At 41.1% G+C, this 19,518-nt stretch overlaps 1 protein-coding gene across 1 annotated transcript; it reads left to right on the forward strand.

Annotated features, from left to right (window-relative positions):
* Positions 1-51: 51 nt before the first annotated feature.
* Positions 52-13,221, forward strand: miga2 (mitoguardin 2). Its single transcript, XM_083983528.1, has 16 exons — positions 52-110; positions 1,232-1,523; positions 1,659-1,869; positions 3,275-3,390; positions 3,509-3,632; positions 3,904-4,043; positions 4,247-4,364; positions 5,268-5,374; positions 5,537-5,649; positions 5,913-5,985; positions 6,287-6,373; positions 6,473-6,571; positions 7,675-7,809; positions 7,905-7,958; positions 8,049-8,165; positions 9,141-13,221. The coding sequence occupies exons 2-16, from the start codon at positions 1,428-1,430 to the stop codon at positions 9,342-9,344; spliced, it is 1,794 nt and encodes a 597-aa protein (XP_083839654.1). The 5' UTR covers positions 52-110; positions 1,232-1,427; the 3' UTR covers positions 9,345-13,221.
* Positions 13,222-19,518: the final 6,297 nt, after the last annotated feature.

Genomic DNA, 19,518 nt, shown 5'->3' on the forward strand with positions numbered 1-19,518 from the left:
TTTCCTACGTTTCCAAAGCACCGCCCCCGAGTAAAAAAATCTAGTGTGCGGCTTTCACTGACACAGGAACGTCCTTCCCTTCCCTCCGCCGCCTCGGATGGATCCCCGCGGTATGTACCTGTGTACGGGATTATGTTATTAGTTGTTGTCGTCGGTGAGCTGTCAGCGGAGCTCTGTGTCAGTTCAAAGACCCGCGGCCAGTGTCCGGTTAAACCGGCTGCTGCCGTGATGTCAAGTGACAGCTCGAGCTGAGCTAAGGCGAGCTAAGCGTGCTAGCTAACGTTAGCATGCTCTTGTGCTGCTGCTTGTGGCTTGTCATTCATAAAAAAAGATCTAAAACTGACCTCATAGCCTACATACTCTGTGTTTTGTGGTAAAAGTTGATAAAGTAGTGCCATGGTTCATTCACGGCCTCTAAACTAGCCGCCTAGCTTTGATATTCACCTTACAGTCAAGTCTTGTTATTAATTCATTCAATACAAACCTTTATTATTCGTTCTCGAAATTGACATTGAGGTGTTTGACCTGTGTTTGCAATGTCGTCGAGATCACAACCAGTATTCAAATCAAAAGCACATAGTATATGCAGAATTATGACACATCACAAATACACTATATGCATAATTAGGGCAAAACACAATTGCAAGGTGCATCATAGCAAAAGAGGCAGACTTGCCATGTTCAGTCTGTTGGGTATGGACCATGGTTCAATAGTATGGTGGCAGTTTCTCAGTAATGGCTATGAAGATGAAATGAACTAAAAGCCTCTGCATCATTAATAATTTGCCATGTCTGACTGAATGTCTGAATCATTTGTTATTTTTGCACATTAATAATCAATAATTTCATTGAATCAGACAGCCTTGCTCCAAAGAAAGAAAGAAAGAAGTCCAGCCAAGTTTGTCACGCTGTTGGTCATGTGTTGTAGCTAGGTGTGAAGCAAGCTTTGGGTAACTGGCTGCATACCAGGCAGTGTAGATAGGTAGTAGTGAGCTGGCAGGATGTCAAGTTGCTCTGCTGCTTTAACAGTTAATGCGAGCTTGATCTTCCCAGTCTAAACCATGAACCTTTCGCAAGTTCATTCTGTGACCGGATTTTGCCCTGAGATCAACAACAGCCACAGCAGCAGCAGCAGCAGCAGCTATTGTCTCCATTATCACTGCAGGGCCCCGATGCAGCTATAAATAGAGGATGCTTCTGCACTGGAGCTAATATGTCTTATCTTTTGTAGGGGAGTAAAACCTGCAACTGTGTAAACCACCGGACTGGAGCGGAGAGCGCGAGGATTCAGGGTTGAATGACGACAGACGGTTCATCAGGAAGAAGCCCTGAGCTGGCTGATCTCTGCAGAGAGGAAAGTTCGTTCAGAGTGAATGTGAGGGAGCTCCGGGAGACGGTGGCCTGAAGGCATTTTTTGATTTTCTGAGATGTCACTCAAACAAGCAGACGGGATGTCCATCGCCCAGGCTCTGGCCATGACGGTAGCGGAGATCCCGGTCTTTCTCTACTCCACATTTGGGCAGGTAAGCCACTTTGCATACGCAGTTAAGTTTTTGCATCTCTATCCATGGCAGACTTGTTGAGGTGAAAAATGAGCGACAGCTACGACGATGACGGATGATGTTTCCCCTCTCTCTCTCTCTCTCTGCTCTTTTCAGTCCATATTTTCCCAGCTGAAGCTCACCCCGAGCCTGAAGAAGGTGCTGTTTGCCACGGCGCTGGGCAGCGTGGCTCTGGCTCTCACCGCTCATCAGCTCAAGAGGCGCGGGAGGAAAAGGAAGCAGGTGACGCAAGGAAAGGAGGGACAGAAGACGGTGGGAATACCTGAGGCGCTGATAAAGACGGGACGACCGTCCTCACTAAAGAGAGGTGTGGTGCACGTCTTTAGTTTGTCAATTTTGAAATGCCGAATTTCCTGTGTGTGTTATAGCGTGGGTAGTGTGTGTATGTGTTTACTGAATGTGAAGGTGGATGCTGGTAGTAGGAATATATTACTGTATATGGGTACATAGTATGTATGTTTGTATGTATGGAGATAGGACTGGGACGATATGCTTTTCTCCCGATTCGATTCTTCTACGATTTTTTGGATGGCGATTCGATTTAAATTGCGATTCTACTTTATTGCCGATTCTCTCGATTTTTAGTCTGCATTTTTAACATTTATCTGCACACAAATACTGTAGGAGCCTATAAATTAACATACTCCATTATAAAGTGAACTTAAACCCTTTTCAAAGCCTGTACTCTCTGTATGTAAAAGAGGCTAACAAATACACATTGCACAATATTTAAAAAATTCAACAACAACAAAAAAAAATCGATTTTTGAAAAATAAAATCGATTTAAAAATCGTCAAAAAAGATATTGCAATATCTATATGAATCGATTTTTTCTCCCACCCCTATATGGAGATGTGTGTGTGTACATATGGATGTGTATGTGTATGCATGTGTAAGTGTGTACGTGTGCATATGTGTAGGTATATAATTACTGTATTAGGTGTATATGTTAATTATATTCATGTTTCGTAACGTAAGACAGGTTTAGGTAGTTATTCATTATTTAAGGAGAGGGGGTGGGAGTTTATAAGTTTTACTTCTTCTCACTCCTTTTCAAATATGCATTTCTATATCTCATGTTTAAATGTTTTGTCTTATCCTCCTTTTTTATTTTGTTTTTCATATTCAAATTAAACATTTCAATCAATCAATAGCAGAGCAGGGGTTCTCAAAGTCAGGGTTGGGACCCCCATAGGGGTCGCAAGGCACTGAGAGTGGAGTCGCGAGATGATTTCCAGAAATCAAATAACGTTTTAGAATTATTAGAAATACTGCATTTTAGCTGTAATTGTTAAAAAAGATAAAAGTAGTAGTTAAAATTAAAAATAAAACAATACAAATAAATGTTCCTCCTTATATTTAGATGCCTACAGATTGTGTTAAACATGAAAGATGATCTCTGAGTGGCCGTGTCTCAAAATGTAAATTTGCACAGTATCAATATTCACATGTTTACTCAGTCAGTACTGTGGTTTATGGATATAACCTTGAATGAGATATTCTTCTTCTAAAGTAATGTGTCAAAATTAAGTTTGCACATGACAGCGACAATGTTAACTCATGAGTTACATGGATATTACTTGGACTGGTTGATCCTGCTTTATCTTAGTGTAAATAGCCATATGTAAAATCATATCCTTGTTGTAAGGCTGTTTGGGAACCGGTGGGTTATGGCACCAAACAAGAGAGTTTGTTTGTGTTTGTCTGTACAGGTCAGTTCACGGGACGGCAGATGATGAGTCCGAGCACCAGGAGCAACGACACCATGAGTGGGATCTCCTCCCTGGCTCCCAGTAAACACTCCAGTTCCTCACACAGCCTGGCATCGGTTAGTTTCATCCTCCATACTGTTTCCTTTACTTTCTTTTTTCCCCCCTTGCTTACATGCCTAATTTATTTTCACATTTTGTCTTTCTACTGTATGATTTTATATTTTTTTGGCCCAGATGCGGGTACCAAGTTCCCCAAATCAGTCGTCAGCCAATCCATCCACACCCTGGGAGGCAGAGCCTGTGGTGGAGGAGTCGGGGACAGTAGAGGATTCTAATGCAGAGAATCTGTATTTAATGGGTTGGTATTTAATATTATTCTGAGTTTTATCATGTCATGTGTTTATAATGTGACATATGACCAGCGTGTGAAATGAGAAATGTATTATGTCCACAGGATGTAGTTCCACCTCATTACTGAGACCAAGGGATGTCATTTTACACTTTTAAAGAGGAAGCCACAAAGCTTCAGTCATGAAAAAAATATAGATAGACCTACTCGAGCAACTCCAGTGACTTTCTGTCTCATTTATAGACGGTTTGGTTTAGTGTCGGTGCTTTTCCTCCTGTAGGGATGGAGCTGTTTGAGGAAGCTCTGCAGAAGTGGGAGCAGGCCCTGAACATTCGCCATCACACCCACTCGAGCTCCAGCAACAACAGCCTGGCTCTGCAGGGGGCGGCTGCGGCCGCGGCGTGTGGAGACTTTTCCATGGTAACCATGAAACACTCATTACACACAGCTGGTTTTACTTTCCTCTGATTACATGGAGTCATTTTTCACCCATTGTGATCTGAATGTAGTCGGTTTAAAGTAACACAATGTCAATAAAGTATAACTGAAAGAAAATAATATTTGTATAATATTAAAGTAATTTTGAGGCTTGTTAATTGCTTTTTCTCTGTGATTAATTATAGATTGAACCCCGTAGCAAAGTCTTTGCTGAGAAGCTGGAGTCGCTGCTGGACAGGGCGTACCACCTACAAGAGGATTTTGGCAGCAGTATCCCAACAGACAGCGTCCTGGCAGACTTTGGTGAGAGTCATGTGTGACCTTATATGTGACCTTAAAGGGATACTTCACCCAAAATCAATAATTCACCAATCATCTACTCACGGTCATGCCAAGGAAGGGTTTGGAGAACTTTCGGAGTCATCAAAACACTTTTGGAGTTCCAGGGGGGGTCCGGCTGGAAACGGATCTTCATACAATGGCGGCGGATAGAGTTCACTTTTGAATCGTCCAAAACACACACTATGAAACATCCAGATACCTCCATACTGCTCGTCCGTACTGACCCAAGTGTCCTGAAGCCGCCACATGAAAAAGTTGCTCAGAAAAAAATAATTTGATCTGTGTTTTTATCCTCGTTGTAGCAGTAGCTCCCAGTGGCTGCGCGAGATTTGCTGCGAGATGTTCGTTCGTCGTTGTAAACCATTGGATGTATGATGTAAACACGGAAGAACATCTCGCAGCAAATCTCGCGCAGCCACTGGACGCTACTGCTACAACAAGGCTAAAAACAGAGATATAATTCATTTTTTCCAAACAACTTTTTCATGTGGCGGCTTCAGGACACTTGGGTCAATACGGACGAGCATTATGGAGGTATCTGGATGTTTCATAGTGTGTGTTTTGGACGATTCAAAAGTGAACTCAATCCGCCGCCATTATATAAAAATCAGTTTCCAGCCGGACCCCCCCTGGAACTACAAAAGCGTTTTGATAACTCTGAAAGTTCTCCAAACCCTTCCTTGGCATGACGGTGAGTACAAGATTTGTGAATTATCGATTTTGGGTGAAGAATCTCAAGTCTGAAGGATAATAAGAGATCTGCTTAGTGACATTTGAGGAAGATAAGTCATGATAAATGTGTCACTGTACTCTATACACTATATTTTATATCTGTCGTCACCGTTTGTCTTGTTCCTCTGTCAGAGAGTGAAGGAACTCTAATCTTGCCTCAAGTGGAGAGTTTCCACCGACTACAAGACAACGATGCAACTACTATTGCGTCCGACGACTCCTTCTTCTCGGCTGCAGAGGTGAGGTCTTTAGGTTCAGGTAGAGCAGTGACGGACTCATTAGCTCCCTCTAGTGTTTGTATCAGGGACACTTGGACAGTGGTTCTGCAGCTCAAATCATTTCTGCAGCTTTTCCTGCATAGACAGATGTGCAATGGGGCTATGTGTGTTTTGTCTGTGCAGATGTTTGATGCCCTGGCTCTAGATGAAGTCTACCCGCCGCTTAAACCCGCAGCTCTTTATGAAGAAGCCTTGTCACTGGTCCGAGAAGCCAAAGTGTCCTATAGGTCCCTGAGGTAACTCAATACATATATATAATGTTGTATCTTTACTGTTTTCGTTCACATCTGCATCATTTCCAGATGCAGCATTTTGAATGTGTGAATTCATTCATTCATTAAACAGGTAAAAAGTAAACCAATGGATAAAGGGAGAGTAAACATTCAACTTAGATCGATCAAGTGACCAGAAACTATAAACAAATGACTTCTGTAAATGAAGTAAATAAGCACCTGTCGCCATAGAAACTTTGACTTTAATACCTGTCTCTTTTTACCAGGACTGAATTACTTGAATGTAACGGGGATCAAGACTTCCTTTCCAAACTACACTGTGTCAGACAAGCATTCCAGGTGTGTTTCAGCTCATAAGACGTTATTTCACGTTGTTAAATGTCCAATGTTTACATTTACTAGTTGGGATTTTCTTCTTTTACAACCATTTACCTACATGAACTGGCAAAATCACACAACCTCATGCAAACTGTAGAAGGAGCAGCTCATCACAACATTGATCTATAGCCCCACAAGTGGTCAAAAGCAGAGCAGGCAGCTTTAAATGGAAATTATTTTGGTTGTAAAAAAGTGAAATTATGTTTTTAATTCATAGTGTATAACTATATAATAAAAAAGTTATGGGGTTTTTTCCTCTCAGTTCCTGTTGCTAGATGAAACTCATCGCACATTTTTCATGGAGACCGGGAAGCAGATGATCACAGGTTTAATGGTGAAGGCGAACAAGGTAAAAAAACGTCTTGTTCATTTTGAAAACGGCTTTAACGAATCAGTTTCTGTGTTGTTTTTTTGTTTATTGTTGTCGTCTTTTCTTGCTTCACCTCAGAGTCCCAAAGCCTTCCTGGAGAGCTACGAGGACATGCTGCTTTACACTCAGAGGGAGGAGACGTGGTCCATCACTACGATGGAGCTGGAGGGCCGAGGGGTGAGTGATCCCGTCGTCGAATCTTGTGAAAAATAATGTAAAAAAGGAGAAAGACAGTTTGTCTCTTCTCACTTTACCTCTGAGTGTTGATCAGGGAACGCACCTTTGTGTTTCTTAAATTTATTTTACCGATATTGTCAGATGATGTTGATATAACAACAGGCGCTCCAGACACACACTAGGATTTGACCTATCTTGTTTCATGCTATATCTGTTGCTCTAAGCCTATGTGTTTATTGATTTATTCATGAAGACTCGGACAGTTTACATGAACCTGAGAAACCCTGTGACGAGCCTGAATTAAACTTTAACTGAACTGCTGCGCCACAGTCGGGTTTGTCTACTCTGTGACTGGACGTCTTTATTATAAATGATTGATTCAGATAGATACTCAAAAGTCATTAAAACATTAAGGATAGTTTTATAGTGACTATTATTTAAAGGGATAGTTCAACATTTTGGCAAAATGGTCCATTTCCATAATCCCTATAGTTTTAGCAGTAGGTTCGTTACCTTTAATTGTCGGTACAAGCTATTTTTAGAACGGCGGAGCAGAGCCGCGAGCTGCTCAGAGCTACGCTACGCTATGGACATTCACCACGCTATGAGATAATAACGAAACGTTACATGAATGCATGAATTTACCTCAAAAACAACTCTCTGTCTCGTAACGTTCCGTTATTATCTCATAGCGTGTTGAATGTGCAGGTCACAACTTGTCCACCAGAGCGTTTTGGAGTTGTTGGATTGTGTATTTGATGAGTTTGATGAGGGAAACCAAGAAATCCCATTAGCCTCCATAGCGTAGCTCTGAGCAGCTCGCGGCTCTGCCCCGCCGTTCTAAAAATAGCTTGCACCAACAATTAAAGGTAACGAACCTACTGCTATGACTATAGGGATTATGGCAATGGGCCAATTTGCCAAAATGTTGAACTCTTCCTTTAATACTTTTTTATTAATATATGACCCAAGTCATAGTCATTGATATTTTCCTTATTGCTACATTTCTTAGGAGTGTGTATCATCCTGAAATATGAACAAAACAGCCACACACTTGCAACCCCTCGGTACTGTTGTGTATTTTAACGCGACGCTCTCTGCAGGTGGTGTGTATGAACTTTTTCGACATCGTGTTGGACTTCATCCTCATGGATGCATTCGAGGACCTGGAGAGTCCTCCCTCCTCTGTGGTGGCTGTGTTGAGGAATCGCTGGCTCTCCGACAGCTTTAAAGAGACGGTTAGTTTTCACTCACTCACACAAACACACACACACTAAATCCTCAGTGAAAGCACCAATAAGACATTTACAAATGACTCCACTGTGTCTTTTAGGCTCTGGCGACGGCCTGCTGGTCCGTCCTAAAGGCAAAAAGGCGTCTGCTCATGGTGAGTTCGAGACAGTTTGAAAACTGAGTGTGTTACGTTTATTCGTGTGTGTGTGTGTAGATTTAACAGCTGCTCCTCTCCTGTCCACAGGTTCCTGACGGTTTTATCTCCCACTTCTACGCCATATCAGAACACGTGAGCCCTGTTTTAGCTTTTGGGTTTCTGGGACCCAGGCAGCACCTCAGCGAAGTGTGCACCATCTTCAAGGTGAGAGCACGTTGTGTGTTGTCATCACAAACAAAGCTTTTTTACTATGTACATTGGTTACATACAGAGGATGCTGATGTGAAAATCATTTCATTACACTACCAGTCAAAAGTTTGGACACACCTTCTCATTCAATGGTTTTTCTTTATTTTTTATTTCTTTCTACATTGTAGGTTCATACTCAAGAATTCAAAACTATGAAGGAACACATATGGAATTATGTACAAAAAATATACTATATACTATATTATATTAATTAAAACAAAAGTGTTATTTGTCACCTGATCTAAATCCAACGGCCCATTATGGCCCATTGCCATAATCCCTATAGTCATAGCAGTAGGTTTGTTACCTTTAATTGTCGGTGCAAGCTATTTTTAGAACAGCGTAGCAGAGCCGCGAGCTGCTCAGGGCTACGCTACGGAGGCTAATGGGATTTCTTGGTTTCCCTCATCAAACTCATCAAATGCACAATCCAACAACTCCAAAACGCTCTGGTGGACAAGTTGTGACCTGCACATTCACCACGCTATGAGATAATAACAGAACGTTACAGAGTTGTTTTCTATGCGAGGTCATTTCATGCAAAACCGCTGATGCGCGTTCCCGCCAGGGGAAGTTTTTTGGCAAGCAGTCTCTGCATTTACCTCTAAAACAACTCTGTCTCGTAACGTTCTGTTATCATCTCATAGCGTGGTGAATGTGCAGGTCACAACTTGTCCACCAGAGCGTTTTGGAGTTGCTGGATTGTGTATTTGATGAGTTTGATGAGGGAAACCAAGAAATCCCATGAGCCTCCGTAGCGTAGCTCTGAGCAGCTCGCAGTAAACAAACCTACTCCTAAAACTATAAGGATTATGGCAATGGGCCAATTTGCCAATATGTTGAACTATCCCTTTAAGTTTAAGTTAAAAACACCGTAATATATTGCATATTAATCTCTGTCATTCGTCTCCCTTCCTCTCTCCTCTGCAGCAACAAATCGTGCAGTACCTTAAGGACATGTTTGACCACGACAAGGTCCGCTTCACCTCCGCCCAGTGCTTGGCCGAAGACATCCTCAACCTCTCCCACCGCCGGAGCGAGATCCTACTGGGGTATCTGGGCATCGACAACCTCCTGGAGCTCAACGGCGCCCTGCCCAGCGGCGACACGGACGGCTCCACGGGACCTAACTAAAGACGATGGAAGGACCGAGAACTGACCGACTGACTGACTGACTTCATCACGGGGGGCTTGTGCAGAGTAGACCACAACGCAGCACACTAACCAGTAGGAAACGACGACGCGGAGGAACAAGTCACGGCTTTTTTCTGTACCTTCATTCAGACTGGATTGAATTGTGATCCTGTGATACACTGTGAGCCAGAATTAACCGTTTTCATCCACCTGTGTTCATCACAACACAACCACTGCAGGCGGATTACGTGTTCACTCGACAGTCCGACAGCATCGCTGGTACTAATGGAGGGGGAGACTACTCATACCGATACTGTAGTCATGTGATCTGAGACGTGAGAGGCCCAGTCTCCGCCCCCGTCGGGTGACGAGGACACAGAGGAGCTCCAGAGTCACACCTGAGACCGGGCCCGTCTCTACCTTTTATTATTATTACTCCACGTGGAGCGAGTGGTGTCTTCACAGAGCGAGTATTTGCATTGTAACCTTTCATTCGTCAGATGAGGACGTCACAATCTTTGTTATTATGTGGAAAGAAGTTGCGGGTGGGGTGGGGGTGGGTGGGCGAGTGTGTTGATATTTAATGTTTTATATTAAAGGGGAAAGGATTTGGATGTTTGGTTGAACCCATGATGATTCCTGACGGCCTCCTCGCTTCCACTGAAAGACGCGATGAATTTGTTTCCTCACTGATGAAACTTAAAATCCTCCTGTTTTAATTTGAAGAAGTATCGAGTCCTGTTTGGTTTAATCATGTGACATATCAAGAGGCTGTGAAATTAGCGTAGGGTGCTAACATGTCAATCATATAGAAATTTAATTATTCCTATTATATATATTCCAACCCCACCAAATGCAAATGGTTCTTTCCATAGCGATCCCTCGAATCTTACCTGACGACAAATGAAACGCATTATCTGTTTTTTTTTTAAATGGCACAGACGCATGAATAATAATAACACTAATGAAGAAATGTTTTCAGATGGTCATCGCCAGTGAAATAGAAAACAGATAAATAGAAGAGTGTTTGCTCTCAGGGAGTAAATTGAAATCAAAATTAGGTGATGCATTATTTATTTCAAATTCTCACATTTAATCCATTAAATAATTGGTTGAGCCACTTGAATTGCTTCTGCATATTGTGGCCTAAATTGTACAAAAAGCTCAGTTTGACTCACCAAATATGAAATTAATATAATGGTGAGATTGCTTTACGCAAACCAGTCCAAACACAACAAATTATATAAACATAAATGTTTAAAGAAATTGTACAAAAATGTGTAAAGGGGGAAAAAAAGTCGATCAGGAAAAACATAATTGTATTTTCCACAGCGGATATGTCAGAAGGCAAAGCACAAGTGTTACTAATAATATTATTGATAACATGGTTTTATTGAAGTGTCCCAGTCAGTCAGCAGTGGTGGAGAGTTTCTAACCTGATTTCAACTTGGAGATCATTTTTACTCCACTACTTTTATTTGGCAGCTACAGTTATTCACTGAACTTTTATGCAATACTTGAGATCTGTTTCTGAAATATGACGCAGAGCTCAGTGCACACAGTTTCTGTCTAATCGAATCAACATAAATATATTCTTATCTAAGAATATTCCAACATATTTTCAATGCAGTTTTTTCCAAACGGGTTCATTTTTCCAGACCCTACCATAACACAAAAAACCTGGTAACATTGTATAACTACACACTATTAGTATTAGTTAATACTTTATTAATCATTCATAAAGTATTCTTTCTACACTGATACTAAGTGTTATGAATGTGCACATCTCGACTGATAAGCTTGTATATAATTTTGTTCAATGATTGTATTTTCAGAACATATTATAAGTTAGCTAGTAAATACACACACATGGCCATTAGGACATGTCCAACTAATTATATGTTAAAATGCACTGACATCTCCTAAATAACTGGTTTGTAATTGATAAATATGCTGAATCCATCATTAATAATGTTTGAAAACACAGTAATTGAACACATCACAGATAAGCTTATTATTTAAGATTTAAACATTCATAACCGTGTTTATAAATTACATATTAATTAGTATCAATGTAGAAAAAAATCTTTATAAATGATGAATAACGTATTCAATAATGCTTGATAATGTGTAGTTATCATACAAGTGTTCCCAGTTATCTTCTCTATAATATAATAAAGGGTATTCATAATAGAAAACCAATAAAGCAGCTGCTCAGTCACAACTTTAACTTGTGTTTTAACAAACAAGTTTTTGGTGCATTTACAACTCGAGGACTTGAGCTATCACTGATCTTATTATTTACACCTGTGCTTTTCCTCCTCTGTCAAACAGCCAGTGTACATTACACAGCTCTAACAAATTACACACATCCCATTTTAAAAAGTGACACAACAGTGCCATCTACAGTATATAGAGCGTCATAGCAAGGATATTGTTTTGTTTTTCTGATTCCATGTCGACTTGAAATGAAGAAGCGGGCATTGAACAGTCACACCGTAACTTACCGTACACAAGTGCACTGAAGACACACTGGTGGCGCTAAGATGCCAAGTTAAAAGGAGTTTTCATCTGCAACCTTACTGTAAAAGCAGATTTGTGTGATGCAGATTGTAGTTTATTTTTGTTAAAAAACTAAATTATCTTAATGAAAAATGATGAAATGAAAGGATTATTTATTATTAATTAGCGGTACAAGCACAGTGTGTATATGTCTGTGGTTGCCCGACTGATGATCATTCTGTGATTTCATAGTTCTTGGTAGTTCATAGTCTATCATACAAAGTAAGAGAAGTCGACTCTTTTGTCGTTCATAATCATTCAAGTGTGTGTTTTATGGTCTCGATAAAATCTGGATCCTGATCTTGTTGCGACACGCCTCCGTCAGACAGTCAGAACTCTCTCATGCTGCAACGCAATACCTGTGTCAAGAGCCTGCATCATAGGACTATTTCTGTTTCTGTCAAACATGGACAAGAACATCTGTAAATCAGCTCCTTGTTCCGACAGATGTGCAGCTTTATGTTTTTAAGCATTTTGCACTTTATTAGAAAAAGCAGAACGATACAGGAATGTCCCACAACTCCTTTCTTTTTGGTATTCAGTGTTAAACCACTGGATTTGACTTCATAGAAATGACATATTATTGATAGCATAGTACACACATGCTGTATAGTGAAGAGACTATATTTCCCAGAAAACTCTATTATAGAAATTGTTCATTCTGGTTACTGTCATGTTTTTGTTAAAGTCTCCGTGCTGAATGTTTTCCTCTGGCGATGTGTGGTCCAATCCCTCTTGTTTAAGTCCTGTTATTGTAGAGTATCAGCAGTATGTATCATGCAGGTAAACGCAGTTATGGAAAAATGCTAATATTTAGATATGTAGTCTTGTGTTAAAAGATTGGTCTGCTTATTTGTCCCTGTGCAATGAGAGTATAGGCGATCAGAGATCTGCCCCCTCCACCCTGCAGCCTTTGCATGTGCAACAGTGTAGATTTTTCGAGATGCATCGATCAATGTATTCCTGCAACATTTAGACTGAGGCCGAGCCCTTGTTATTGCTAGATTAAAAAAAAAAAAAAAAAAAAAACCCACTAGAAATAAGATGAAGAAAGTATTTAGGAGCTTAAAATCATTTGAAAATCCAACTGCAGACCTGGATTATAGAGTTTTATACAGATTTCAGATGGCCAAAATAAGGAAAGTGATTTCTTTTTCATTTCGCTGCTGTACATTACAAGTGTCCTATTCATGCCTTTTGTCTTTTCTATTGTTAAATTACAATGCCAGCACAAACTGTACATTGATTTTAATTCTCCATATTACATGTTATTTTTTGTTATTAAATAATATGTTTATTATGCTATTTCCCAACAGATGGTGCTTTATGTGTTTCTTGTTGCACCAGCAACTTTTCTCATACAAAATGTTGTTTCTATAAATGTTTGTTTTGTTTTTCAAATTTATTTTTTTCAACAAAAAAAGCATTGTCGACAAAAAAAAAATGGAAATATATATTTACATTGTAAAAAAAAAAAAAAAAAAAAAAAGTCTAAAAATAGATTTTAGACTACAAAATACCAACACCAATACAAAAACATTTTTTTTAGGATTTTTTATTTTTTTAAATTTATTTTGGCTTTTAGGATAGCTGTAGAGAGACAGGAAATGGAGAAACAGAGATGGGGTTGGGACAGAGAGAGAGAGAGAGAGAGAGAGAGAGAGAGAGAGGGTGAGACAGAGAGAGAGAAGAAAGGAGAGAGAGGAAGAGACAAAGACAAGGGGAGTGACATGCAGCAAACGGCTGGCGATGGAATCAAGCCCCTTTACTGTTTTTTTTTTTTTGTTTTTTTTAAGTTTGTTGTCGTGTGGGCAAACCGGAGCACCCGGAGAAAACCCAATGTCCTAGGTATAAACGGACCAAATTGTGCGTTACTTGCAGGGGGAGGCGTGGTTGTGAGGCATGACTTGGTGGAAACGGTGGATATTAACTATATTCTTCTTTTAGAGAAAAATTGAGATGTTAATTTTTTTCTCATGAGATGAATATAAGGTGTCACATCTAAATGACACTAACGCGAGAGGAGTGACCCCCCTTTACTAATTTTTTTTTTTTTTAAGTTTGTTGTTGTTGTGTGGGCTAACCAGAGCGCCTGGAGAAAACCCAATATCCCAGGTATAAATTGACCAAATTGTGCGTCACTTGCGAGGGGAGACCTGTGACTTGGGGGAAACGGTGGATATTAACTATATTCTTCTTTTAGAGAAAAATTGAGCGACCCCCTTTATTGTTTTGTTTTTTTGTTGTTGTGTTGGGTCAATCAAGCCCTAATTTTTACTATTTTTTTTTTTTTTTTTTTTAAGTTTGTTGTTGTTGTTGTGTGGGCAAACCAGAGCGCCTGGAGAAAACCCAATGTCCTAGGTATAAATTGACCAAATTGTTAGTTTTTGTTTCTCCTAAGATAAATACAAGGTGTCATCTAATGGACACCAACGCGAGAAGAGCGTCTGAACATTGAAGCGATGGAGGAGAAGAATCTGCTGATGACACTACGTTGGACGGTCAAGTGTGTCTGGAAGCCGCACATGACGAAACCGTCGAGGAGGTCGCTCTCCGACTGCAGGAGGCTCAGCACGTGCCTTGCGGAGCCAATGGACTTCAGCATTTCGTCGTAAATGGTTTTGTCAAGGTGGCAAAGGTTGTCCGTGGTGATGATAAATTTGGAGTTTTGGCATTTGTTCCACACGAGTGTAAGCAGACGGTCGGTGATGGCCGCTACATTCTTGGGCACGCTTGTTCTGGCCTTTCTGAAAATGCGCGCGACGAGTTTCTCCACCATGATCCTGGTTAACATCTTCTCTTTGGATGTCAGCGTTGGCTCCTCGGAGACGGATGGCCTTGCGAGTATTTGCATCAGAGTGGACGTCATCCTGCCGCTGTGCTCTTCAGCTTGCCCAGAGGTCAACCACCAGTCCATTACCTCGATGAAGGACGTGACGCTGTCCTGAAGGTCTTCGTACATCTCGTCAGATGTTAATCCCGTGGAGATGAATTCCAACGGTTTTACATTGGTGCTGGTGATGTGATAAAACATCCGATCTGCCATTTCCTTCATCACCTGGGGTGATATTGAGCTTCCGCTGTCCAGAGAAGGGAAGTACACGTCTTGAGTTGTTCCGTCTTCTGGTACTTCTGTGAGGAACAGGGCGTCGACACAGGACATGAGGGACTTGACCGACTCCTCGCTCTCAGCTTTGGAGTCTAGTTCGAACTTCTCCCGCACCTGTGCGATAATGTTATGAATGAATCCGTGCATAAAGGTCTTGGTGAAAATGTTTCCAAGCTTTGCCTTCACTTTTTTGGTGTCTGGAGGCGAAGTTCTGCTGTTTGGAGCTGAAGTTCTGCTTTTCGGAGCTAAAGTTCTGCTGTTCGGTTTTGTCTGTTCGGATTGAGCGATTTCATTGGCAACAATCAGGATCTCCAGAGAAGATTCGGACCGCAGATCCTCCAGGACCGAGGAAGGGGTTTTCCTAAAAAACGGCTGGAGGATTTCATTCAGTTCTCTTTGAATACCTTTCAAAACTTCAAAGTGTTTTGGGTTTTGGTCGGAGGAGGCTGTCCTCGGTGGTGAAGGCGTCATGGTCTTGATCTTGATTGTCTTCTCTACTAGGTCTTCAATTTGGTCCTGGACTTGTTTCTCTAATGAGGGTGTCTTGGTCTTGGTCTTGGACTTAGTCATGTGCTTGGTTTTCATCCTGGCCTTGAACGGTTGTGGTTTCAGCAATTTTGCGGCAAATGTTCTCAACATTTCACAGGCGCGGTCAACCATGATGGCAAGTCTTCTGGGGGAACAGAAGACATTTTCTGGAGATGACTCCGCGGATTTGGAGAGAGCAGATCTGACGTTTTCTGCCACCTCAGCAACCACCAGGTTTGTCAATTGCTGTGAGCTGATGCACTTGGCGCCATCGTCGTTGACGTTCAGAGCTTCAACAAATCCAAGATAGAGAGCGTTACCTAGTCCGGACTGGATATCTGCCTCGCACACCGTTGAAGTTGACTGAACAGCATTGAACACGATTGTTGCGATCAATGTGATCAGGTCAACGAGAAACTCTGCCAAAATAGTTTTTGTTTCCTCGTCGGTGTCTCCACTCAGTATCGCCGCCCAGGCGTTTGGTGGAAACTTGGTCAAGAAGGAGTCAATTTGTGGGCGAAGAGTCGCTGCCTCAATTAGTGGTATCACTTGTTTATCCATGGCGATGTTTGTGTTTTTACAAACAATTTGTTTTTGTTTTAACAAATTAATTTGTAAATTTAACACACTTTCTCAGGAGATTTCTTTAGCGCAGGTCTGTCCTTTGAAATCCGAGCACGAATGAACACTTGTGTATTTGGAATGCCTATATACTTACATTGTTACGTCATGCACACATCAAAGGACGGCAACTTGAAAGGAAATACATGACGTAATCGATGGCGTCATTCCTACATCCTGGCATTCCACGGGGCTGTGCAAGTACGAGTGTAGCTTAGCAACCGTTGCTAGGCGAAAGGCGAAGCGTACTTTTTTGCCGGTCTGTGGACTGGACGGAAAATGCAACATACGCCGGCAGTTTTGACGTTTATAGGACGTCTATACAAGGTTCAAATAAGGTTGAAAAATGGTCGGCGTGGACGTCCTCTTGACGTCTTATATTAAACTAATTTGAACGTAATTTATACATAAAAAATATTTTAAATATTTAAAAATATTGACCATATTAATGGCCTTATGAAATTATGTAGATTAGGCCATGTATCCAATACAGCATTCAAAGTACATTGTAATTGCATGTTATGCACTGTGAAAGTGCACAAATACCATTTGGGTGCGTACATTAAATATTGTTGTTGACGTGTGTATGCCCCCCCTCCTGTGTCCCTCCTTTCCCATGAAGAAGTCCAATGCAGAATTCAAAATACACTTTTATTATTTTTGTTGGAAATTAAATTCAATGTTTTAGGAAAGATAATTCGGTTCATAAACATGAAACACAGTAGTCAAAAAGAGGACTTTGTCTTCAGCTCTTACAAAGAACATCCAAGATATTTTATGTCTGTTGAGCTTGTGTCTTCTCTCGACCGACACTCACTGCTGTGTGATCACACGTGTTCAGTGCATGCCAAGCAAGGATGTAAACAATTAAATTAATTGCAGTGAATCAGTCCTTTTCTATGAGTTTTTTGTGAAATGTAAACAAGCAAAGCGGACATAAAGTAGCGGGATCTCTATTTAAATGTACACAGAGGAGAGAGGGGGTGAAAAGAGACAACAATGTTACCTGTTGTATACTGGCCTCAGCCTGTACCATCGCTAAAACACAGAAACCACAGTGTGTAACGAGTCAAAAAGCCGCCGTCACTGAGCTGCCGTGTACGGGAGGATACGGTAAACCGACGTGGATCCGGTGTGTTTATCAAAGCTTGGTCCGTGCTGGCACCGGGTCGGTTTGAGCTGCGTTCAGGCTGCATTCAAACTCCTCAGGCAGTGTCCAACATCAAAATATTAAATCCAGCAGCAGTCCACTGAAATTCACAACACTGAACAGTAAAAAAAAAAAAAAAAAAAAAAAAAAACTGTGGGTTTCTTGATCTACGAACAACTCCAATCTGTCACATGAATCCGCCGACAGCACCGACTTGAAGCCCGAGTGCCCCCGTCGCCGGGCGTCTGCTCTCCGTCGGACGACTCCTGCAGCACCGGCGGCTCCTTCTCCTGCGGCTCCCCCGCGCCGCGCTCCGCGATGCCGGTGAGGAAGAGGAGGAGGACGCCGTCCTCGCTCGCACTGCTCCGGATCAACCTGCAGAGGAGACGAGAGAGACTTCCGTTACCGACGCAACGACCTCTGATCCCCCAGGCCCCTGTTACCGAGAAAGTCACCGTTAAATCCCCAGTCTGTGGTCAGTTTATCCAGATACCGCCGGTTAGGATTGGCTTAGGAGTGACCGAGAGCTAACAGGCTACATCCATGGTAGGGCTAGTCCCATGCTGCCACCTACTGAACTGTATGCGGGCCTACTCCTTCGCCATCCCGCTGGACATAACAAGCCAATTAACTTTATCTCTATAACTCCATATAACGTTAAACGCACAGAAAAATATTTTTGCATGGAGAAATTGTAAAATGATGAAATCTGATAACGTTAAACGACAGTAAAAATGATAGATTTTACCTCTTTCAAATGAGGGGGACCAAGGTTGCAGAATATGCCGTTATGATTGTGCATGACAATCAAAACATGCTGTAACGACAGTCTATGGAGGCTAAACAAAAACGAATAATGAAATATTAAAATCCTCATTAATTAAAGTCGTTTTGATGGCTGGTGACGTGAGGCTATAACTTCTGAGAAAAAAAAAAGTTGACGATCTGAGGTTTTTTTTTAACAATAGCAGAGGGTTACTGATACCATGAACACATACAAAAGAGTGTGACTTTAACATTAAATAAAAGGTCATGTGCATAACTATAGGATATAGCTACTACCGTCGACGATCCGTAGTTGTCTGACAGCTTCTCACAAAACTAACCGCTCGTAAATTCAAATTGCGCGGGTTCGTGCATGCGCAGTACACCAAGTTTCAACCGTTGCTCGGCAATCAGTGTCCAGCGCGCGAGCGCACGCACGCACGCACGCACACACACACACACACACACACACACATTACACATTACGTAGACCAGACGCCAGGCTTAATTTCGTCAATAAATATATTATTTTTATTTTTATAAATTACATTCAAATTTGGACATAGATGTCAAGAGAGAGTCACACCACACAGCTGAAGATTTCCAAAAAAGATGTGATAAAAAATTATTGTGCACCCGTCTTTTTTACGTCAGATATTGAACGTCACATCAACGTCCAGAAGAGGTTCTTATACGACGTCCAGAAATAAATAAATAATACCCTAATTAGTTTTGTCTGGAAAAACAAATGCCATCGTTTAAAAAAAGAGATCTTGGCAGCCCCGAGAGGGGAGGGCGGCATGGAGATGTTAGACTATATGGATATGAACTATACCTTTAAGACAAAATGGATAAAAGAATATTTGAAAAACCCAGAATCTCTTTGGTATTTTATACCTCAGAATATTTTTGGGAAAGTTGGAGGGTTACCTTTTCTCCTAAATTGTGATTATGATGTTTCAAAATTACCACTAAAATTATCTAAATTTCACCAACAAGCCCTTTCAGCAGCAAAACTATGCTTTGTCCATAACTTCTCTCCACATAAAACTATTATATGGAACAATGAGTTCATAACTAGGAAAAATAAATCACTATTTCTGAAACATTGGATTGAAAAAGGAATAATATATCTTAAGGATTTACAAAATGATGTAGGTGAAATTTTTAGTTAAGAATTTCTTAGATCTAAAATCTTCCCTGTTACCTATAAAGAATTTCAAACAGTGATAAAAGCTATTCCTAGTGGCATTCTCCAATTGATAAAAGGTCATTTTGAAAGGCAAGAGGCAGAGAAAGTTGACTTTACCCTCTTTATTAATAGTATAAACATTATGAGTCACCATTGTAACAATAAACATATAAGGAATCATTTTTTCAGGAAAAGGAAAATTACACCTCGAGGAAAATTTGTATGGTCTTCCTCTTTCTCTGACATT

The sequence above is a fragment of the Trachurus trachurus genome, assembly GCF_905171665.1.
Source record: "Trachurus trachurus genome assembly, chromosome: 12".
NCBI lineage: Eukaryota > Metazoa > Chordata > Actinopteri > Carangiformes > Carangidae > Trachurus > Trachurus trachurus.

Bases quoted from the DNA above. Each gene is read 5' to 3' on its own strand.
- miga2 (XM_083983528.1), top strand. From the start codon at position 1,428: ATGTCACTCAAACAAGCAGACGGGATGTCCATCGCCCAGGCTCTGGCC. The intron at 3,391-3,508 runs GTTAGTTTCATC...TTTTTGGCCCAG, and splicing joins CCTCACACAGCCTGGCATCG to ATGCGGGTACCAAGTTCCCC. The intron at 5,375-5,536 runs GTGAGGTCTTTA...TTGTCTGTGCAG, and splicing joins CCTTCTTCTCGGCTGCAGAG to ATGTTTGATGCCCTGGCTCT.